The sequence below is a fragment of the Nothoprocta perdicaria genome, unplaced genomic scaffold (genome assembly GCF_003342845.1).
Source record: "Nothoprocta perdicaria isolate Ctin4 unplaced genomic scaffold, notPer1 scaffold_4, whole genome shotgun sequence".
NCBI lineage: Eukaryota > Metazoa > Chordata > Aves > Tinamiformes > Tinamidae > Nothoprocta > Nothoprocta perdicaria.
In genome coordinates, this window is record NW_020455643.1 from 357,582 (window position 1) to 380,886 (window position 23,305).

The window sequence follows — 23,305 nt, forward strand, 5'->3', positions numbered from 1 at the left end:
GGGCGGGCCGGGGCCGCCTCGCCCGCGGCGCGGGCCCGCGCCGGAGGGAGGGCGGGAGGCCGCGTCGGGAGGAGGCCGCGTCCCGGGCCGGGAGGAAGAGGAGGAGCCCGCGCCGCGCCCCCCAGCGCGCCGAGCCCGGCAGGAAGGCGGAGGATGTGCGGCGGCGCCGGGGGCCCGTGACAGCCGCGCCGCCCCCCCGCGCGGGAGCCATGTCCAAGATGCCGGCCAAGAAGAAGAGCTGCTTCCAGATCACGAGTGTCACCACGGCGCAGGTGGCCAGCAGCATCACTGAGGACACCGAGAGCCTGGATGACCCCGACGAGTCGCGCACCGAGGACGTGTCCTCCGAGGTCTTCGACGTGTCCCGTGCCAGTGACTACCTCCCCGAGGAGGCCTGCGAGCGCAGCTCCTCCGAGGAGACGCTCAACAATGTGGGCGAGGCCGAGACGCCCGGCAGCGTCTCCCCCAACCTGCTGCTGGACGGGCAGCTGGCGGCCGTGGTGCCCGCCCCGCTGCAGGCCCCCAACGGGGGGGCCGTGACCAAGAGCTCCACCGTGGGCGCCGGTGCTGGCCCGGCCCAGCCCGCCCTGCCCGCCGCAGGGGCCGGCGCCGCGGCCCAGACGGCGGCCGCTGCCTGCAGCTCACGCTTCAGGGTGATCAAGCTGGACCACGGCAGCGGGGAGCCTTACAGGAGAGGGCGATGGACGTGTGTGGAGTACTATGACCGGGACTCGGATGGCGGCGCGGTCCTGGGCAGGACTGGGGACTGCATTAGACACAGCAGCACCTTTGAGCAGGCTTCCCAAGACAGGGACAGTGGCCTTGGCGCCACGGGAGGCTCTGTCGTGGTGTCGGCCATGCCGGCGTCGGTGCATGGCCCCGATTCTATAGCTGACAGTTCACTTGCTGCTGTGTCGCAGCTGCTGCAGGGAGAGAAAATGAACCAGCCCTCTCTACAGCAACCTAGTTTTGTCATTGGGCAACAACAACAGCCACAACAGCCCCTAGGCGGGGCCATGCCTCAAAGTGCTGCTCAGCCTCTGTTTTCCACGACTCCGGTAGCAAATCAGCAAATGATGGTGCCGCCGCAGTCACAGCCGCAGGTGAATGCGCAGAGCGTGGGGCCGGCTGGGCCCAACGGGAAGAGCGTGGCACCGCTGGGCACAGCCATTGGCCAGCCCAGCCTGCCCACAGCCCCGCAGCAGGTGCAGCAAGGAGCCGCTCCCGTGACTCAGCCTCAGCAATTTGCTTATTCTCAGCCCCAAATTCCACCAGTGCATCTACTGCCGACGCAGCCTTCTGGTCAGACTGAGTACATGCAGCACGTGACGATTATGCAGCCTCCAGGAGCAATTCAACAAGCTGCTGCAGGCTCCATCCCAAGTACTGTGGCCCCCAGCCTCTCTGTGGGCCAGGTGACGGGGCAGAATCCCTCGCCTGTGGGAGCCCCCATGATGGGGGTGTCGGCACACACCGGCGAAGCCGTGGGGCAGGGATCAGGGGTGATGCAGGGCGGCCAGGCGCAGCCCAGCCCGGCCGCCCTTGCGCAGCCCGGAGGAGTGGTGCAGCAGGGCATCGCGCATGCAGGCGTTGTGCAGCAGAAACCTGTGACTCAGCATCAAATAGGTGGCAGCAGTCAGGTGTCCGGGATGCCTGGTGCTCCCCACGGCATGGTGTCTGGGGTGCAGAGTGTGCCTGTTGCCGTGCCTGGTACTAGTGTGCCTAGTGTGCCCACCACTTCTGTTACTATGCCAAATGTCCCCGCTGCTGCGGCGCCGTCGCAGCTGAGCGGCCACGTGAGCAGGAGCTCCGGCGCTGTCCCGCCGCAGCATGGGGGGCACTCGCTGCTGCAGGGTGCGCCCGGCGGAGCCGCCGTGCTGCCGCACTCGAGCCTCGGACAGTTCCAGACTCCAGCTCCATCCTTAGTGGGCCAGATCGACGATACCAGAAGAAAGTCRGAACCCCTACCTCAGCCACCGCTTGCTGTTATAGCTGAAAATAAGCCTCTTGTGAAGCCTCCTGCTCCAGACACTCTAACTAATCCTCTTCAGTTACCTACAAGTACTCCTATGAACAGTCTTGCCAGCTCTGTCTTTGGCATATCTATTCCTGTTGATGGTGATGAAGACAGGTATGAACTATTTCAAACTCTATTTCTGAAAGAACAAACAAAAGCTTTAGGTTATGGTCAGGTGTTTTTTAGTAGATCATATTTTTAAAAAGCCTCCTACCAAAATATCCCTGGGCTGCTGTGTGGGTTTCTGTTTGTTTATACATGTGCTTTTAAGAGTACAGAGCATGGAGAGTGCACAGGCGAGCACTGAACAGTACTGATTCTTCTCCATCTGAGTGTGTGGTAATCTTCCCCTGAAAACAGGGCAGAAGGTATCCAGAAAGCTGTAAGTAACCTCTTCCATGTGCAAACTGGCTGGAAGCTGGCTGTACTGCTACATACGCTCAGTACRCGAGGAAGCTGGTTGTTTCCTTTCCCCTGGACATGGGAATGACAGGCAGGCTAACACGGATTCATCAGTGCTGGTAGGTTGCAGTGTTGGTAGTGAAAATGCAGCCCTGCTTGAGGCTGTTGGGTGAAGTGCCTCAGAAAACGTACAGGTTTCTAACTCTGGTGCTTGATTTTTATCCTGCCATCAGACTTTTACTTTGAAATATCAATCAATAAGGAAAATACCTGCAACCTAGATGTGAATTTGAATGTGCAAATGAAACTACAGATGACAACCCTTTTGAATTGAGCAAGACTGTACTGCTTGCTCTGCCTACCTGGGGAAAATATGTAGAAAATGGAAAATATAGCCTCAAAAGAAATCTCCCGTATATAACAATATTATGGAACCATTTCTTTTAATAAGGGTTTCAGTAGGGAAAGACTCATCAGGTGGCCTGAGAGAGGGGACATATGTGGGGCTTCTTTTCCAGGCCTATGGCCTGCTCYGCAGGGTGGCAAGATGGCTAAAACTGCTCTTCATCCTCTCCTTTGAGGAAAGGCTTTCARAGAAAGTTATGTTTGAATGTTAAATTAGTGTTACAAAGTTTTGATTACTGGAAGAACAAAGTGCGTGTGGGTTAAACTAGCTCCTATTTTTAATAATACAAGTAACGCCATTATGAAAAAGCCTAACTTGCTGAATTTTCATATGATCCTTTTGTCACTCTGGGAGAATACCATACTCTAAGATAAGTCTGACTTGCTTAGGATGTCTTTTGGGAAACTTGCTGCATGTGTGGGGTTTAGGGTGCAGATGATGGAGGAAGTAACTCTAGTAGTCCTTAAAGACTTTCTTTTTTTTCTGTTTTTTAAAGGTCTCTGCTAATGCAGGGTTTGTGCTTGCTAAAGCTTTAACTAGCACTGTGTATGAGATAGTAACTCTGCTTATACCTTTATGTAAACAAAGCCCAAGTTGCAGACAGTTTTGCTAGCTCTGATTTAAAAATAGAGCAGTAAAGAACGTGAAAGAAAGTTATACTGTTAAAAATACTCCTGCACTTGTGCCTACCTTAAGAGGATTGCTGATCCATCTGGCAAACGTGTCTCAGTGCAAATAAGGCTTGACTTCAAACTAGGGACTTTTTTTTTTTTATCATAGCTTGTTATAGTTATCAGGAAATGTATTATTCATTTTTAAGTCATTCTGAGARCATACATTCCTTTTGCATAACTTATAGTACTTAATATTCCTATAAATCATAGTAACAGACATGATCATCTGTGACAAATGATTCGCTAGCTTTATGTAACAGCAAGGAAAAGCTTGTCCCACTTACTCAAACCTGCAAGTTGTTAACTTGCAACTCGTGTGGTAGTGAGGTAATCCTGGATGGTCTGCCTCTGAAGAACGACTTTCCCAAGTTACGATGGCAGTTTTGTCTTTGAACTAGACACCCTCGGTAACAATATTCTAACTTTTTTTATTTCCAATGAATTTTTTTTCAGAAACTTTGCTGTGAGAACCGTGTAAAAAATTAGGGATGGACTTTAAATGCAGGGTCCTGTTTTTCCTTGCCACATTAGGATATTAGGGAAGGTAGGTCGTGGTCCCAAGTGCGGGCTCCTCGGAGACGCTGGGCGCTGGCAGCGGTGAGTGCCACAGTGGAGCGGCACCGTGTGCCGCGAGAGCCCTTTCCTTGTCCTGCAGAGGCCCTGCTCCAAACAGATCCCGTGTGCTGGGGGGCCCTGCTGCTGGCACCCCTTGAGCAGGGCCGGGTTCAGCAGGCGGCTGTGCGGGCCTGCCCCGTACGCCCACGCTCCCGGCTCCCTCCTGCCTCGGCCGTCTCGCCTGCAATCAGGGCTGCTGGATCCAGGTGATTCCACAGGCTTTTTTCTTTTTTTTTTTTTTTTTTTTTTTAATGGAAAACACTATGTTATTAGAAAATCAGGACAACCTCTGCTTTCTTTTCGCAACTTTTTTTTTTTTTTTTTTTAATGGAAAACACTATGTTATTAGAAAATCAGGACAACCTCTGCTTTCTTTTCGCAACTCTGGTGCATAGTGCGACTGTCCTTGTAGCAGCTGCTGGGTTGGATTTGGCATCCTGCTTCTTAGCACAATTTCAAACAAAACTTAGGGGATTTACACAATTGTTCTTCCACACTAGCATGAAGTCCTGTGTAAATGATTCGGCCAGGCTTGGAACAGCTTGCTCTTTTGGTGCTGCTGATGAACAGTAATGGCTTGCCTTACATAGGTACTACAATATATGCACATGTTAAATCTCTTCATGCTTAGTAGTAGTAGCCTGACTTCTACTGATGAGAGAGAGGGAGAGAGAGAAGATAACCTAACATCTTGTTAAATGCTGYTTTACAGCTTTATTTGCTGTTACTTGTTGAAAAGGCTTTCGTTTAGCTCTTGCTTGTCTTCTGTTTTTCTTCTGCTTCTTTCTTTGCAGCTGTTCAAATTATACCACTACTCCCATGGAATTATTCTCAGCTGCTTAATCTACTGAAATCAGTGGTGAAATGGTTAACAAGGACTTTCAAGTATCATTCATAGGCACAGAGTTGACACTGATAAAACTAATAGGGCACAAAGGGAGCTCGCACATCATGAGTCACTGTCTCAGGCTGCTTCAGGCTGAGGAAGTTAACACTTCTCTGAGGAGAGGTACACTTTGATCACAGGAAAAGTTGTAGAAAACCTTGTCTGTCTCTTTTTGAATCTTAATGTGTAATATTCAAAATATACTGAAGAAGGAGTAGCCAGTTCGTGGGTGGATATTTATGCTTCTTCTGGTACTGCCCACTGTACTTAAGCATTTGTGCCTAATCGAGTTTGCCAAGACTTGACAAACTTGTGTAGATCATTCTCTTTTTAAAATAGTCAAGGAATGATSTATGGCTCTAAATATTCTGTATTTTTTTTTTGTGTATCACAGTTTTTTAATTTGAAGAGGAACTACTTTAAAGATAAAAAGGTTTAGGATGGGAATTCTTTGAAAGCAGACTGAGAGCTGCGCTGAATGTAAGCCAGAGATTTCTCATATTAAAATTCTGTTCTCATCTAGTCTAGGGAGGAGGGAACTTATTTGTATTATTCCAATCATACAGACTGCTATTTTAGATCAGCCTACATCTGAAATAGCTGTGTCTGGAGTTMTAAGGCTATAGCCTGTTACAGACACTGGGTTTGTTTGCCCAAGACATTGCCCAATAACCTTCAATTTCCTATCCTGTTAGTTGAGAGAACTCTTACAGTAGCCTAAATGAAACTGCTGTACTACTAGTGCTGATCTGATGAATAATGAAGAATCGGTTAGTCTSAAAGTTTTATACTGGGGGCAGAGGGGACGTAGGGACTCCAGAGAAATAGAGAAGCTTTTGGCATGTCTCAACTTTTTTTATATTCTTCAGAGAAAAATAGACTTCTTCAGCTTAAGCATCTAAATTACTAAGTTCTTAAATATGTCTTGCACAAGTTCTAGGTATATCTACAGCATAACAAATAGTTTTATTTCCTCTTCCTCTCCAAATGTGGCTATGAACAGAATAAATTGCAACAGTATTGCAAGTGGAGGAAATGGTATTCTTGCAGAGGTAGGAGGGAGCATTGCAATCCGCTCTGAATTTCATTGCATCTGACAAATTCAGTGAAAGCAGGTGTGTAGGATTGGATTTGAGAATGACCCTGACTGKTGATTCACTGCTCTCTTACAGCAGTGGGTATTTTGGGGGGTGAAGTCAGAATACCCAAGAGATGATCTCAAGATCAATGCGTCGCTTCTCCATTCACCTTCACCCCTATATATACAGAAATACGTAGCTGTCAAGTGCAGTAATTAACTTTATACTTTTTTTTGGATCTGGGGGGATTTGGATTGGGGTTGGGAGGGAATCATAGAAGATTGTTCCTGAGAAGGCTTGTTCAAGTATCCTGCATGTTTGGCAAGCTGTGGGGGCARAATATTACCAGATGTGTTGGGAAAGGGGCACAGATTATATTCCGGAGATCAGTGAGCAGCCTGAAGAGCGCGGGCCTTGTTGTGGGAGCGCTGCTGCACGCCCACAATGGAGCGGGCAGACCCTTGAGCACCTGGCTGTGAGCACTTCCCCTCGCATGCATCTCCCCTATCTGTGTGCTATCCTGCGGGTTGCTGGTGGGGTGTAGTTAGCAAGGCCGAGATTTTGGGATTCTCTTAATATAATAACAAAACTGGGTGTAGGCATTAATATTATTTTGATAAGAGCTCTTTATCCTCAGGATGCATATTTTGTATCCCTAAAAAATGAGAGTTGTGCAAATATGTGCAAGTAAGCAGTACTTGAATTGCACTATCAGTTAATCCTGTCCCTTTTTTTCTGCTTTATTCTAAAGCTTGTTAAACTGTCAGCTCTCATGGTTGCAGAGCTGCAGATTTTCCGCTCTCAGAAGTGAAGGGTGCTGTTTAAGTGATTGTAGAGGCAAGAGAGAATGAAATAYAGGCAGACTCCTCAAATCCTGCAGCCTTTAGTTTGATTAATGTTACTATTTTTGTCCAGAAGTACACTTGAAAAAGAGTTGAGATAGAACTTTAGGTGAACATTGCATCCAGTAATAGCAAGTGAAATTTAGTGCAGACAAAAACTTTATTTAGTTTTACTCAGGTTTTGCTATACTTCCTAAAATAAAAATTGCATAAAGTAACATGAGTCTTACCCCAATGTTGAGATTACGAAAAACCTATTCTATCATGTAGTCAGTTACCAAGCATTAAAAGATACCTGATCAGTCAGGAAAAAGTACTGCAAGTTGCTCGTTTGGTGGCCTTTGGTCCCAGTTTAAAGATTTAAAGGCCCTCACTGAGGAGGAGGTGACACCGTCGAGGGGGAATGCTTGCAAAATTCGCAAGGTAAAATGGTTCAATTTCTCTTAAAGCCTGGAGTGTTCTACCTCTGAAACAAGCAGTTCTCTGTGCTGGGTACTTTTAACTATTCTGGTCTGCTGCTGTAAGGGTTGTTTTTTTTTTTTTTTCTTCCCCCTCTCCCTGCTCTTCTATATAAGAGTACAAGTATTCCATAGTCAGCTTTTTTTTTCCTCTGAATGCTGTCTCATACGATAGAAATAACAGTATATGTTTAATGGAAGCTTATTTAAAAGTTCCTAAAAGGTGATATTCAAGCATTGGGGTTTTGGGGAAGGCTATAAATGACTGGAGGATACAGGTAACTGGATTCAGACTAACTGATGTGGAGCTTTGCTTGGGCCGTGTGTACTGAGTAGTATTCCTGTAAGAAGTGCTAATAATCTCTTACAGAATCGGGTTGTGCTACAGTTTAAAAAAAAAAAAAAAAAAAGTTCCTTGATACCTTACTGTATTTCTTAATATCTGCCTGTCTGCCTGTTGTTTTGAGGTTAATGGTAATTTGGTTTTAAAGCTGGTGATGAATTCCTTCTGATGTTTACAAAAAAAAGCAAGTTTGGTTATGCTCTGTGGGTCAGCAGAGATTAAGGGGCTCTCAGCCCTGTGGAAGGCAGCTGGGCAGTTGGCTTTCAATCCTGTCGTGAGGCGTGAAGTGCTGGTGAGTTGGTGTGTGCACCAGGCCTCCCGCAGGCCCTGTGAGGGAGGTTTGTGCGGCGCGGGGCCRGGCGGCGTGGGGTGGCAYGGCTCTTAGCRGGGAAGCAGGGCCGGAGGGAGCTGCATCGTCCTGCCGTTGGCCACCTCCCGGGGGCAGACGGTCCAAAAGGAGGGTTCGGAGTCACTCGCTTCTCTACTAGTTACTTGAGCTGTTAATGGGGGTCTGTAGGGAACATCATCTGGGAAGTGGTTTTAGGTAGAACAGCTTGGTGGGAGCCAGGTCTGTGGGAGCCAGGTCTGTGAATGCCTTCATCAACCCTACGAACGCTTTTTGTTTTAATATTGTCCATATAGGCCAAGTAAGCTGTCATACTGAACGTGCTTTAGTTGTTCAGCTTCAACTTCAGCAGACAGCAAACTTGTGTGAGGCTTAGAGCTGTAAAACCTCTGCCGTTGTGGGGAAGGGCAAATCCCTTGTCGTGTACTGTGGAATAGTTACCCGGTACGTGGCATCTTTCCAAAAGCTAAGAGGTGCTCGTTTGGCCAGTATCCAATAACTGCTAGGATTTGGTCACCTCTGCTTCACTGTTGTCGTCTTTTTTTCTTTCTCTTCGCAAATCTTGAGAAGGAAAAAAAAAAAAAAATACGGGGAGTTGAGAAAACAGAGAACTAGTTGAATATATAACAACTGAAATAGCTGAAACTCCTGTCCTGTAGCTCAGTCCTGGCAGGGAGAAATCTCATTTTTGGGGCCAGGCTCTATGAAAATGGATACTCTCAAACGAGCTGTTGTGCTCTGCAGTGCTGCCTTCACCAGTAATCACGGGCAGTTTTCCCTTCACCTGGAGTTTTGATGAAATCTGTCTTTGTGGGCAGTGCARGCAGCAGGGGCCTAATCTGCTGCAATAACAAGTTCATACATGTTAATAAATGCCTCTTTCTTTACCAGCTGAGTTGAGCAAACGTAGAAATTGATATTTTTTAGTACACTTGACCCTTCTGCTTTTKTGTGTGTGTATATATATACATACACAYAATTAACAAATGTGGGTCCTTTTATTTCAGAAGTACTTTTTCTTTTTTGTTGGATGCGGRCGTGGATGTTCCGACATGCTGCTGCTTGTGTAGTTTTTACAGCAGCTTCTTGAGGCAGGATTGCCCAGTGAGCGGCCAGGAGAGCCTTGCTGTGTTGCTGTGGGGTTGACAAGGTGCGAGCGCCGCCGGTCCCGGGAAAGGCGCAGAGGCCACCCTGCCACCGGCGCGTCCTCCCAGCACCGCCGCGCTCATGGGCTCTGCYGCACGCTTCCTTCTCCGTGTCCCTGCGGAGCCGGCTGTCCCCATTCCTGAGCTCCATCGTGTGCCCTTCCTTCAAAGAACTGAAGGGTGACTTCACTTGGCAAGAAGATAGGCGTAAGATTTGTTGTGCTAGTGACTTGTATATTTAATTTTGGAGATGAAATCTCTCAAACCACTTCTTAGTCTGCAAAATTATAATTTAAAAGAATAATTAAAATTCCGGTTGTCAGCCTCCACGAGGTAGTGTCAGCATGGAGCACATTGGGGAACCTACCAGGAGGGAGGGCAGGAGATGGGCCCTGGCCGGAGGGCAGCACAGCGGTAGCCGGGCGTGCGGGACCTGCCTTGTGCCAGCAGCAGGGCACAGTATAGACAATGGGCAAGATCACTGGCAAGCCTGAAACTACCTTAAAGCTGTCGTGATTGTAGGATTAACTACTATAYGTAGGACTTCTGGGGTCTGGGATCTGAAGGACTTTGGCCTCTAGAGTTTTGAGTAGCAACTGTTGAAATCGGAAAGCTGCAGGGTCTTTTGAGTGGATATCTGCTTATAGTCTATTTGCAGGACTCTCCTTCCTGAGTAAACACAGTACTGAGACAGACTTTACTTATCGGCTCTCTTGCCAAGGATGCTGAGGCTTCATTTTCAGTGGTCCTGTAGATTTTTAATTGGAAGGATGTTTTCCTGTCCTCGCTGATCAATGGATCACTTCTAGGAATGTGCTGTTCAGGATCTTACTGTTTAGAAGCAGTATCAAAGCACTTGAAAAGARCATGTTCTTGTAGGGCTAGAACTTTAAAAGTTCTTGGGGAAAGGCTTTAGAACGCAGGATAAATAGTGCTTGCTGTCATAATTACCATGCTTTCCTTATATTATGTAAGATGACTTTAAATTTATTTACAAAAGTTCACAAAATTTTYTAATACTAAAACATTGTGGGAATTTCATAAACCAGATGCTCTGTCTTACATGGAGAGAGATGGATTGGGTTTCTGCCAAWACTATCAACAGATATCAAGAAAAGTGAGTATACTCCTTAAAATTGCTTGTAGGAAGTGGATGGTAAGAGGATCTTGCACACAGGGCCCTTTCTGCAGTCTAGCAAGATGTGTTTTTTCAGACGTAAACATAATTATATCACTCCTCATGTCTTGAGATGTGTGTGCATAAAAAAATCTGCTTTCTTTTGCCGTGTTTTCTAGGGTGTAGGGGGTGGCTTGATTTTTTTTTTTAAGTTGTTTCTAATTTTCAAATTCTTTGGGGATGCTGTTGGACCTAATCTACCTAGATTGACGGTCTGTTCTTCTGCAAATGAGGTGTAAATCAGGGAAGGCAACTGCAGTGGGCTTATAGCTGGCCCTTCTGCACGGAGGAGTTCAGGCAAATGGGAAGTTTTTCTGTTTTATCTTCTGTGTAGACAATGAAAATATTGACTTAGTAAAGCTTTCRTAACCATAAATGAGCCTGTATAGGGTGTACTGTGACTTAAGTTTGTTGTGGATGTCGTTAAAGTAATGGATGCTTGAAACTAGCTGGTGAGTAGTTCATTTTTTGGTTATGTTAATGTAGCCAAAACTGACAGACTTTCTTTGAATAATTATTAGAACTTAGTTCCGAGAGCATGTATGTTCCCTGTCTAAATAAAATGAAGCTTGTATTAATATGCAGATACATGGTACTTTAACAGTGACTAGTGGCTGGCTTCCTCTGAATAAGTCATCTGGTGTAAGAGGAAGTGTTTTGGGGGACAAGAAGATCTCATCTTGCAGCAGCAGGTGTTGCTGATTCCCGTCTTCATGGRTCCCAAGCAGATTTGGGGTACCACCTTTGTAAAGTGAAAACTGTGTTTCTCCAAGACAGTAGCAGGTATCTTGTATCCTTGCAGGGGAAAAGGTTTCTGTCTTGCACTAGCCTGAAGCACCAGCAGCGCTTAATGTACATTGTAGGGCAGGCTATCCCTGTCGTACTGATCCAAGGCTTTGTGTGCCAAAAAACAAGGACAAATGATCATGTTACTTTTCTGTGAAAGCAGCTTCGGTCTCTTCTTTAGCCACTTTAAACTTAAAAAACGTCTGTGATGCTGGAACCCTTGTCCCGAATGGGAGAAGGGGAGAGCTGGTGGCAGCGCCTTGGGGCGAGGGTGATGGGGAAATGGCTCTGCTAGACTTTCTTGTTTTGCCATTGGGACGGTCCTTCCCAATTCACGCCTGGAGACCTCTAGTCAGAGCAGAACTTTTTAAGGGGATTTCCTTAAAATYCCCTTTTAGGAGATTGATGAGGAAGGCAGAGGCATCTGCTCTCGTCTCCTCTGTGGAAAGRAAGGCGCAGCTCTGATAGGAAAGCGTGGTGGTTCCTCTGGTGCTCAGTCCTTTGAGAACTGGGTCTGCCGCCGCTTGGTGAGGTTGGGCCRTGTGTTGCCGTGGCCCAGGCCGGCCTCCGGAGGTGCCTGTTTGGTCTCTTCTAGAACGAGCAGCCCTGGGAGTTCCGTCTCCGTGGGAGGACGTCGCTTGGCTGCTGCTTTGTGCACGGGCCGCTCTGACGCAGAGCGCAGCCTTCCCTGGCCGCTGTTAAAACCGCTGATGCTTGTGCGGTGTCTAGCAGGTATGAAAGAGCTTCTGCTGTGCAGATARGTTGGAGTACCTGAAATTTGCAACTCTTTCATTTCTTTTCAATGCTTAGTTTTCCTAATAATGATTCTCATTATTGAAAGGTAATTTGACGCTTCTTCTAGAGGCCTTATCCGAGCTCTGTGGGCTTGCATCCTTTTGAAGAGATCGTTTTCAAAACTGGATGTAAAATCTGGGTTAGGGGCTCAGAAGGGCTGAATAAAATGAGACATCAGTTAATACATTTACATCYCATGAAAATGACATCTCTGCAAGATTTTTTTTTTAACTGCTGTTTAAATTCTCCCCTGTGGAGTGGAGTGGTGTCTCCCCCTTCACATTTCATCTTGTGCTGCTGATTGTTGCTAGCAGAGAATACTTCATGCTTATCCTTACTGAGTTGCATCCTTTTTCTTTCAGACCACTGCTCCAATTGTGCAGGATTTTCATGATCTCTTTCTGCTGTCCACTGTGCTTGCAGACCACCTGCAGGTATAAASATGGTCTGTATCACAGTGTCCAAGTATCCTCTAACAGTCTCAGAGGAGACTCTGAAGAGATCATTTTGATGGGACCTTCTATATTGCATCGAAGCATTGGAGAGCCACATGAACAGTGGACATAACAGTTGTGGGCCCAGCTTGGGGGCTGTGGGGGTGCTGCTCTGCGTAGGAGGTGGCCCTTGGTCACTGGTGGGCCTGCGAGGGAAGGGAAGGGAGCAGAGGCGCTGTGTGTGGAGGGAGGTGGGACGGGGGCCTGGCGGCAGCGGCCGTGACCGGCTGGACCGGGGGCCGCACGGACAACCACGTGGGAGCCCCGGGCCCTGCAGCCCCCACTGTGGTGCAAAATTGTGCAGGTTTTAACAGTGTCATTAAAAATAGATGTCTCAGCAGCCTGTGAGACTYGGGAATAGCAGTTCTGACTTGCACATCAGGCATTGCCTCTCATGTGGGTTTGYTTTTTTACCTTTTCTGGTCAGATAGCTCTTCCTGTAAAGGTCTTTCTTCCCTGAGCAATTAACATTGTGCTAAAATGCAGTTATGGAGTAAAAAATGTTCTCTTGGTACAACTCAATATAAATGTTGTGTTGATAGGATAACCACTTTTGTATCTTTCCAAACACTTGATKGAGAGTAACACAAATACCTGGCCTGGGCTATGAGCCCAGCAACAGCCCTTCTGACCTGTGTGCTCTGTGGTTACAAGCCACAGGCTTTTAATACCTGACAGTGGCCATAGGCTCGATGTGCTGCAGATAATGTCCTCAATAGAAAGTCATCTAATTTCTAAATCCACTTTCTGCCAAAGATGTCTCTATGGCTTTTCTAATCCTGCTTGGGGCTCATCCTGCCCCTGAGCGAGGGAATGCCGCTGTTCCCGTGGGTGCCGGTTGCCTCTGCGTGTGAGGCCCTGCGCCCTGGCCTTGCCCTTCCTCCCTGCTAGGGCAGTGAGTAGCCGTGTCACCAAAGTGCACGGTGCTTATTATGCAGGTGTGCAGCTCGTGTGAGGAGGGAGCGTGTTACCAGCCTGAGCAGACACCTGCATTCGCAGCCGTTGGGCTGAACCCCGCGCTCCCGGGGGGACGGAGGAGGAGTCTTGGACTGATGTGACCAGTGGTCAGTAAGGGCCAGGGGTCAAGGCTGGTGCTGAGCGGTAGCTGGGCCAAGCCCACGTAGGAACCAAACTGCCACAAGTAATAGCGGTTGGTTGCAGTGCTCCTTCTGTGATGCTTGGTTTTGTTTTGATGTGTACAGAAATGGTGCTTTAATGGAAAGCTAAATGGCTGAAGACAGTCGCTGTACGAGGTATTCTTGTAGTGCACTTAGGGGTGGGCAGATGTGCTTCTGTCATTGGTAGAAACTTTGTGGCTTAAACTGTCTTGAAAGGAATGGTAGCTAGTGCTGGCTTTTCTACAGGCTGCTCAGTCAAGCTGCTGCAGCCTTCGCAAGGGTCAGYATGGTTATGCCAGTGGAGAGGTAAGTCCAGGAGTGATGAAAGCTGTTCCTRGTGCCAGCAGGATGCTCCGAGGCAGCCTCCGGGGTGCTGGCCCTGTGCTGCATGGCACCCCGTGGGGACGAGTGTCCCGGCAGCTCGTGGGCCCGCAGCCACCATCTGTGGGACCGCGTGTGGGCGGCCCGTCTTGGTGCTGGCAGCACGTGTGCAGCCCGTGCCGCGGGCCCCCTCGTGCCAGGAGCCACCCGCGCAGAGCCGAAGGTGCGAGCGCAGCCGGGAAAAAGGTGCAAAGCACTGCTGTGGCACATAGGGCTGTCCGTGGTGAGGGTGCAGGGGCTGCCGAGCGCTGCTGCCATCCGCGGGGCTGCCACGGTCAGGGCACATGGGGCTGCCGAGCGCTGCTGGCCGCGGGGCTGCCCACAGTCAGGGCATGTGGCGCTGCCGAGCGCTGCTGGCCACGGGGCTGCTGCTCTGAGGGCACGCAGGGCTGCCAAGTGCTGCTGCTGCCCGCGTTGAGGGCGCGCGGGGCCGCGCAGCTCTTCACGATCATCAATTCCCTGCATGCTTTTTCCTCGGCCTTGACTTAATCTTCCACAGTTTGGATGGGACATGTTTGGCTCTGCCGCAGCAGCCCTCTTGGACTCGTAGGGTGCTAAGCAGGACAGAAATACTGTGTATTGCTTCTGAAGATACATTTCTTGTATATATTTTTTACTCTCTCAAATATTTTTGAGTTAAGGTATGTGTAACATTAGAATGATGTAGAACTTATCTGCAGGATACTGTCAACACGTTATGGGATGCTGTAGTAAGAGCTTTTACAGTCTTTTTACAGTAGTAACTTGAAATGGCCTGAAAATCCAAAGGGTGTTTGGGGTGGTTTTGCTTGGGGACTTTTTTTGGTGAGAGGGAGGACTTGTTTTTAATTAAAATCTCCTTAGCAGCAACCCATGGGCTTAGTCTATTGAAACAGTAAGGCTTTTCAGTCACTAAACTCCTCCTAAGGAGTTCTGTGGAGTCTGTATACCTTGGGGCAGAAACCTAACCTGTCTGGATAGCTATTTGTAAGGTAGGTAGAATAAGAGTTGGTATTTTAATTGCATATCCATTTTCAATATCTCTGTTTGATTCTTGGATCTCATAGGAATCCGTCAACCGCATTCTACCAAGCGTTCCATTTCAACAAGTTGCGTGAGTCAAAGACCTTCTGGGATAGGTATGAACTCCCCAATGCCACCACATACGTGCCCCAGTATGCATGAACAGCTTCGCTCTGTGCAAGTTTCTCGTCATCTTATTTAGTTTGCGCAAAGTATGCTGCTTGTGTTCAGCATTTCGCGTGGCACTTCCGCAAGCCCAGCGTCTGAAAGCAGTCCCGGAGTTATTTCAACTGCAACTTAAATGRTTTAAAGTACTCTGTGACACTTCTCTTCTTCCTCCTTCCGTTGTGCATGTCCCCTACATTATGAGTAAGCTGAAAGAGTTTTAACGCTAGTCAGCTATTAGCTGACCTTCGCTAAAATATCTACAGCTTCCTTTTCCAAAAAAGGAAACTTTGGTTTTGAGACTTTAAGTCCCGTGTCAGGAGACAAGTTGTGAAAATGCCACATTTAAGTGCGATTTCAGCGAAGTTAAAATCTTTCGGTCTTAAAACCAAGAAAGGAAGTTTTGTGGCTTGCTTTCATTCTGCTGAAGTTAAGCTAGATGGGAACAAACCTGTCTATGAAAAGATAAGAGAACAAAGAAAACCTACCAAGTTAGCTCTGAGCTCATGGCGAGAAACTGCAGTGAAGTCATATTTATGTTACGGATATGACTTGTCAGAGATGCATTACTAATTCATTAGTAGCTGCAAGCAGCGTTTCTTTCCTGCACTTGAATGATTTTTGAAGGTTTTTTTTTTTTGTCAGCATTACATAGAAGTCCTAGTGATTATTTAACTTTGCCTTGTGATGCTCTGGCCTTTCACAAGATCCCTGCTTGAGTTCTCTGGAATATATGTGTGTGTGTGTGTGTGTATGTATGTGTATTTGATATTGACAACCATTTGATGGTGTTGGCTGTACTTGACCTGAGAGGCTCACAGGACTGACAGAAGCTTTGCAGCTCGCTTGGCAGCGATTGCGTCCCGTGCTGTGCTGGTGGCTCAGCATAAAGCTCACGCATCCTGCTCGGGGTTCTGTTGAGGTGCTAGCATAGGCTGAGCTTCAAAGCACGTCCTTCCTTTCTAACAAACTTTTGTGGCTTTTTTTTTTTTTTTTTTTGCTTCAAGTCATGTCACTTCTCTCTAAAGACAGTGTGCTATTTAGGTTGAAAGTGCTTTATTTATTTAATTACCGTAAGTCTCAGGGCCTTGAATACAAATGTGATATGCAGGGTGAAAGGCCATGTTTAGGTCTAGCCTTCATTTGTTTCTCTGTACTCATGTCTCAGTTTAAAATGACTCTTAAAATGAGGAAGCAAATTTAAAAGCTGAAGTTATTAATGATTCAAGTTGAGCATTGAAGTATCTTAGGTGTACATAATAACATCCAGAGCAAGTACTGCAAGTTTGTGGATCATGGAGAAACACCAAATTTGGGTAGATCTTTGAATGCTGCTTAGTAAAAACAAGTATTTGCTCAAAAACAAAACACCACAGAAGCATCTTCATCAGATTTAATACAGGTTTTAAACTTCCAATTGCTTCAGATTCCCCATCCTTTGAGAAGGCTTAGGGGTTTTGGGATTCGTATCCAACTTGCTAGACTTTCTTGAAGTCGCTTGGTGTAGTTTGACTTTACTTATTTGGATGGCTGATACTGAGCTGCCTTCAACACCACACTTCCAGTGGAAACCTGATAGAGGACACCTCAGTGGAAGGGATATGGTGGGGGTGGCTCGTGGCGGCAGCAGTGCGGTAGGAGGCCGGCGCCTTGGGCTGCCCCGAGCGCGGACGGGCCAGGACGGGGCAGCGGGAGCTTCTCTGGGCTCGCAGCAATGTCTCGGCTGAGGGTGAGAATCCGCTCCCGCCTTCGAGCTGTTGGAGAGCAGAGCGCCTGGGTCTTGCCTTTCTGTGGTGACCCCTTTGTGGGAGAGAAATCTGCTCTGAAACTGTAAAACATTCTAATGCCATCAAAATCCAGCCAGGTTTTCCATCCCCAATTTTAGGGGCTCCTTGAACCACAAGTGTGTGCATCATAAGCCTGCTGACAGACTTTTTGGTTACATTTTGCAGATCTTTCAGAAGTAGTTCATGTGCCCCAAGGATGTAAATAAGGCGACTGTAGCCTAAACACAATGGAAATCTTCCTGTGTAATGTCAGCTTTCTGTTTCTTTGTTTCTGTTTAATTTCCCCTAGCAAATGTGGCTTGTTCTCCTATGAGTAGCCCTCTCCTGGGACCATCTGAGTCAACAAAGCAAATCATGGGCTATTGCAAGGACAGTCAAATATTACTAGAAAATGCTCTGGAAAGAGACTTAATTCTATTTTGCTAACCCATCATCATGGGGAGAGTGCTAATAACGCTCAAACCATTAAATATYAGTGAAATATTAGTTGTTATAGACTTCTAGGAAACCTTGGAAATGTTTCTTCTGTGTAGTGTTCACACAGGTGTTCCTTAGGGCACAAGTCTCATGAGTCGCTTTCCAAGTAGTGCAGTTCCTTGGAGGATTAAGGAGAGTAACAGCCTCTTGGCACCACATCAGGTGAGCCTGAGAGGGTGCTCTGCTGCAGCACAGGCTTCCTGCAGGTGGTTGTGAGCTTGGCTGAGTTTGCCTAAAACAGCCATGGTTGGTGAACTTCAGTTTGAGTTGCATTTCTATGTGCATCATGAAAATGTTGTGTTTAAAAAAAAAAAAAATCCACCCATATAAACATTTTTGAGGCTGTGCTGGTCAATATGATAAATTGTAATCTCTCCCTGTGTTGTATTATGCTGGACTTGCATTTCCCAATCCTGCAGCTCTCTGTCAATGAGGTGCCCTTTCAGTGAGGTGGAGAATGGGAAGCGTGAGAGTTTCATACTTACTGCTTGCAGCCATATCTGGAAATTCCGAGGGGAAACTCTCCTGACTTACCAAACTCTCCAGACCTACCAAATTAAAGGAGTTGGTTTGGGACCAGGCAGGCGCCTCGTGGCTGGCTCTTGCAGCTCCTGTTGCAGTTGGTGCGGCTCGTCCTGCTGCTTCCTCCTGGTGGAAGGCGTGCGCAGGGCGGCTTTGCATGGGGATGAGTGGCGCCTTGATTACTGCCGCTCAGGCTCTTAGGTAAGCTAATAACCATAACTAATAATTTTTCTTCAGTGTGTCCAGAGCCAACTAAACAAGTCCAAAATGAGAGCCTCAAAAACCAAGCCGCTTAAACTTGCACAACACAAGCCTCACTGCTTTTGACTTTCGTTATTTGCCTCTGAATTACCTCTTATGAGCCAAGTATACTTGTCTAACTGAAGCTTTTCATTGAGAGTCAAGAGCTTTTTAATCTGCTGATTCAATGTGGCTTTTTTGTTTAGCTTCTGAGTTGAGTTATGCTGTACTGAATAGGGTGTTTGCAGAGTGTCCGAGTGAAGATCTCAACYGTCGATAGAAGCAGGTAGCTGCTTGGCGAAGAGCTAGCGAGTACACTTACCTGCAGAGACCGACACCTGTCAGTATTCCTGGGGCTGTGAATTCATTCTTTATATCTTAACAAAGACAAAAATGTGGGAGTTGGAAATACCCGCATTGTTACTTCCAGGACTGGATAGCTGTTCCTGTTGAGAGCCCCTCGTACCAGGTCTCACAGCTGGATGGAGATGGACTAAAGGTCAATCAAGAACAAATCAGGCTTCTTTAGCAGGACCAAGTCGCTCCATGATAAGATATAAGCATTGTCCAGTGAAGGGGTTTCAGTAGCTCGTAAATGAGCAAGTCAGCGAGGGGCAGAAATAACGTACGTATTAATTGGCATTTGGCTGGTAGGCGTAGGGAATGTGGGAGCTCCCGGCCGCCCGCTGCTCCCCGGAGGGGTTACGTGGCTGCTGACGGTGCTCGTGGCTCGTGCTTATATACAATTATTCTRTCCCTACATGTGGGCACAYGCTTCTTGCTAGAACAATTCTCTGCTCCATGAGGACAGCAGCGTTCCTGCTTGGTTCTCGGTTGGTCAGTTCGTATCTCGGTGCTCCCCCTTGCATCCCTCTCTGCTTGGCTCGCTTCCTCTATGGACTTCTTGTTTTTCTCTCCTCAAGGCCACCTTAGAAACAGAGCTGTGTGCATTGTTAAACATGCCTTTTTTAAATGTGCTTTATTAAACGTACCTTTTTWAAATGTGCTTTGTTAAATGAGCTATGTGCTCTGTTAACCTGCTTGTATGGCTAGTTCAGTGCACCAGTTCATAGTTTCTTCCAGGTRCCTTCCTACAAGAATCTCTTTCCACACTTAGTTGACTGAAAATATTTCTGACCTTTTCATAAAAGCTGAATTTTAGGTGTAGTTTCAATTTTGCAGGCATAGGATTGGATTTTTTTTTATGGAAGCTGGGCCTGATATGAGCTGTTTAAGATTTGGGGAAAAATGCAAAATGGTAAGATTTGGCAGTGTGTTTAGGCCGGAGGGGTGGGCTGCGCTGGAGCCGGGTGCAGGCAGCTCGGGTGCCTTCCTGGCACGGCTGGGCCTTGGCCCTGGGAGCCTGGCATGAGCGACCGGGGACGATGGAGCAGAACAATGGAGCGCGAGGCCCGAGGGGAGCTGCGGGAGTGGGGAGCCGGCCGCGCTCACGCGAGCGGCGCCGGGGCGAGAGCCGCAGCCCGGTGCAGTGCCGGGCAAGCGCCTCCGTCGTGCGCGTGGGCACTGGTGCCCCGAGTGCAGAGCCGAGGGCCGCGGGACTCCTGCAGTGTCCTAGCGTTGAGGGCACCTCGCGTCGCACCACAGGACTATTGCAGGGCCGCTCTCAGGCTTCACTAGAGAAGCATTGGCACAAGCGGGTGGTGTTGCTGTGAGCTGGTTCCAGGGYCAGGGCGCGGGTGCCGCTGCCTGCTGCCCCGTCCTGGTGGCTGCAGCCCCTCGTGCCCRGCAGCGCCCGCCTGGCCAGCGAGGAGCTCCGCGCAGCGGCGTGGGGCTGCCCGTGCCGCAGGCACCTCCTGCTCTGGGAGCTCCCCGGGAATACGGCTTAAAGGAAGACAAGACGTGCAGCAGCTTGCTCCGCAGACGGGTGTTCAGCGTCTCGGCTTGGGCCCGAAGCTTGGCTCGCTCAGAGCCAGAGGCAGCTGCTTTCTCGGTCTCAAAAGCCAATTCGCTCAGCTTGTAAACGTGGCTTTGGTGCTAGGATTGCCTGCTGCACGAGGATTTTTTTTATTTTCTTTAGACTTGGTGAAGTTAATCTGTCCAAATAATGGCATATTTAATAACAGACTCTTGTTTCCTTTATGTAATTGGCACTTCTGAGCCTGTTGCCAAAACCTGTAATTTTAAAAACTATGGTTTTTTTAACAGTCTTAGTGTCTTTATTTATTTTTAAAGGTGCAAGATTCCAGATATGACTGCAAGCCTTGCATTTYTCCTCCATGCTCGTTTTGCAGGCACGTAGCTGCGTGTGGCTGATAACGCCGCTATCGGCAGCTCCTGCAGAGCCTGTCTGCGGAGCAGGGCCGGAGCAGCTGCCGCTGGGGACCCGCTGCTCTCCCGCGGCCTGGAAAGCAGCCGGAGAGACAGCTTGACCTGAGCTGAGCTTAAAGAGGGGCTTGCACGTGGCTTCCTGCAGGGACTGGCTGCTTTCTGCCGCTGCTGGGGTGTTCTGGTGGAGCGTTCTGTGCCACAGTGGCTGATCCAACACACACTCTGTGGAAATGCACGCTCTGCCTCTCTCGTCTTCTGCTGGCTATTGCCATTCAGTTGCAAAAATGGAAATATGGTACAGATGTGATACTCTCTTTCTTACTGGAAAGTGATCTTCCAGGAAAGCCAGTGGAAAAAATATTACGCATTAGTGGGTCTCTGTCTTCCCAAGTGAAGAAAGCTGAGAAATGAGTCAAGGCATCAAAGCAGTTAATTTACTCCCACTGTAACGCACTTTTCTGTCTGTGCCTCCTAAGCATATCCCGAGGAATTGGGAGCTGCAGGAGGCTGGGGCCTCGGGACGCGTGGGGTGACTGCAGCGCCTGGGGGCGCGTTCCCCGYGCCGGGGGCCGCGGAGGCACCCGGACTTGCGTCTTGCAGCTGTGCGGTGACCCGGGAACGCTCACCCTCTGCTTTCTTTTCTCTTTGCAGTGCATCTGGTGCAAGTGTTGTTGCTATTGACAACAAAATAGAGCAGGCAATGGTGAGTAGAAAGCAACTTCTTATTCCAAATGCCATGAACCCTTGGACACTGAGCAAAACTTCCCAGCCCTATGTTCTTTCTGCAGGTCTCTTWATATGCCTTCAGTCAGGTCAGATTACACCATTTTTTTGACAAAATGACTTCATCCCAACTATGGCATGGCCACAGACATGAATTGTTTTTACATTTAATCTAAGGAGGTTCTCAGTTACACTGTTGGCCTAGAAAGTCTCTCCAGTGACTCGCTCTACATATCGCTGCAAACAAGCTGGTTGAGCTTAAAGGGATGCAAGAAGCGCACGTGAGACATTGGCAGTGAGTTGTGCTGGGGAGACCTGAGCGCAGGTTTGGGCTGAGCTCTGCACTTTGTGGAGCTTCAGCTAACGGGGCCGGGCCGTCGTCGGAGCCGCCGGGCGCTCCAGAGCCCTGGGGGCCTCCGAGGCCCCAGCGCCCTGCGTGGCCTTGCAGGTCACGGTCTCAGTTTCCTGTTGTGTTACACATATGCACAATATAAAAGAAAACAAAAAAAGGCCTTTAAAAAGCTCTGTGTCCAAAGAGGCTAGTTTAAAAACAGTTATTCTTTTTTTTTTTGTTAAATTTGTTTTTAAGTGAAAAATGCTGTATTTTACTAGAAATACCTAAGTTGCTATGTGCTAGATGTTAGCTGGTGCTGGAAATGAAGGCTCTAGGAGTGAACTGAAGAGTCGGGTTATTTGCTCTGAAGGCTGATGTGCTCCTAAAGCCCTTAGTTTTCCAGCCTGGCTGTTTAGTTCAGTACAAATGGTAAATAGCAAATTCTGGGGGTGGAATGGAGTGAAACTGTCTGTACATCTGGTGTAACTGTCAACTTCTTCACAGGATCTAGTAAAAAGCCATTTGATGTATGCGGTAAGAGAAGAAGTGGAAGTCCTGAAGGAACAAATAAAAGAATTGGTTGAAAGAAACTCTTTACTTGAACGAGAAAATGCACTGTTGAAATCCCTTTCCAACAGCGACCAGCTGTCCCAGCTCTCAGCCCAACAGGCCAATCCCAGTAGCACTTCCCAAGGCCCGGCCGTGCTGGCGCAGCCCGCGCAGCCGCCGCAGCAGCCGAATGTCTCCTCAGCATAAAGCTTTCTTGCCTCATGTAAAAACAAAGCAACAACCGACCTGAGAGCAGTCTGTCCTTGTGTGCCACTGGTGTCCTTCCCACCCCGTGCGAGCGCGCGTAGCTTCTGTCGTGTGTCTGGCCTTGTCAGTATTAGACAATCATCCCGGAGCGCTTCCCGCGGCGGCGCAGGGCGGCGGGCGCCCGCTGTGTCCCACCACCAGTAACAATTCACCCGCAGAGCCACTCTTCTTTCCCGATAAGAAACATTTGCCTACATTAGTTTCATTTATTTGTTTTATTTATTACAGGGCTGCTATTTTCATAATGTACATGAACAATGTCACAGAACTTTTTTAATTTTTTTAATAAATGTATGTATCAGTAAAATGATAGACGGGATTGCGTTTAATAGATAAAATGTTTAGGCAATAATTGAACAAAAGAATCCTGGCATATTTCTAACACTAATGGCAATTTACCTTTGGTATTTATTTACGGTAGTAAAGATCCAGCTTGAATGTAAATTTTGTATAGAGTGTAAGTATGAAGACCATAGTGCATCTGTACAGGTAGTCACCAGTTATTGTGATATAATAAATAATTGATGGGCTATTTTGATGAAGAAAACTTTGCTCATTTCTGTTTCTACTTTCTAATAGAGAGAAATTGCCATGATTCCTCTGCTTTTTGACATTTCGTATAACTTTTTTTTTCTTTTTTTTTTTTTTTGGGTGGGAATAAAAAGCTGTGAAATTGTTCAACCTACTTTGTAACCAAAGAAGCAAAGCTGTGTAATTGAGTTCTTTTTTTTTATTTTATAATGCACATTCTTTATGTATTTTTGTTTAGTGTTTTCTCATTCACAACTTTCTTTGCTGTCTAGCATGATCTGCATGACCTATAATCTTTGAACCACTTTCGTACCTCATGTTTTTATCCAGCACTCTTATTGTAATATGTAATAGTCTGTGAACAATGTCAAATAAAAAAGAAAGAACAGCTGGTGTTGGTGGAGTTGAGCTAGTGTGCTATGCACTAGTTGTTTAAAAAAATGAAGTGAGCCATC

General features: G+C 47.6%; 1 protein-coding gene across 2 annotated transcripts; it reads left to right on the plus strand.

The window, feature by feature from the left end:
* Nucleotides 1-203: 203 nt before the first annotated feature.
* On the plus strand, nt 204-23,305 carry TSC22D2 (TSC22 domain family member 2). Of its 2 annotated transcripts, XM_026045426.1 has the most exons (4): nt 204-2,131; nt 15,011-15,082; nt 21,098-21,149; nt 22,008-23,305. In XM_026045426.1, exons 1-4 carry the CDS (start codon nt 210-212, stop codon nt 22,257-22,259), a joined length of 2,298 nt encoding a protein of 765 aa, XP_025901211.1. In that variant the 5' UTR covers nt 204-209; the 3' UTR covers nt 22,260-23,305. The 2 variants fall into 2 exon arrangements, with proteins under 2 accessions (XP_025901211.1, XP_025901212.1); XM_026045427.1 differs by lacking the exon at nt 15,011-15,082.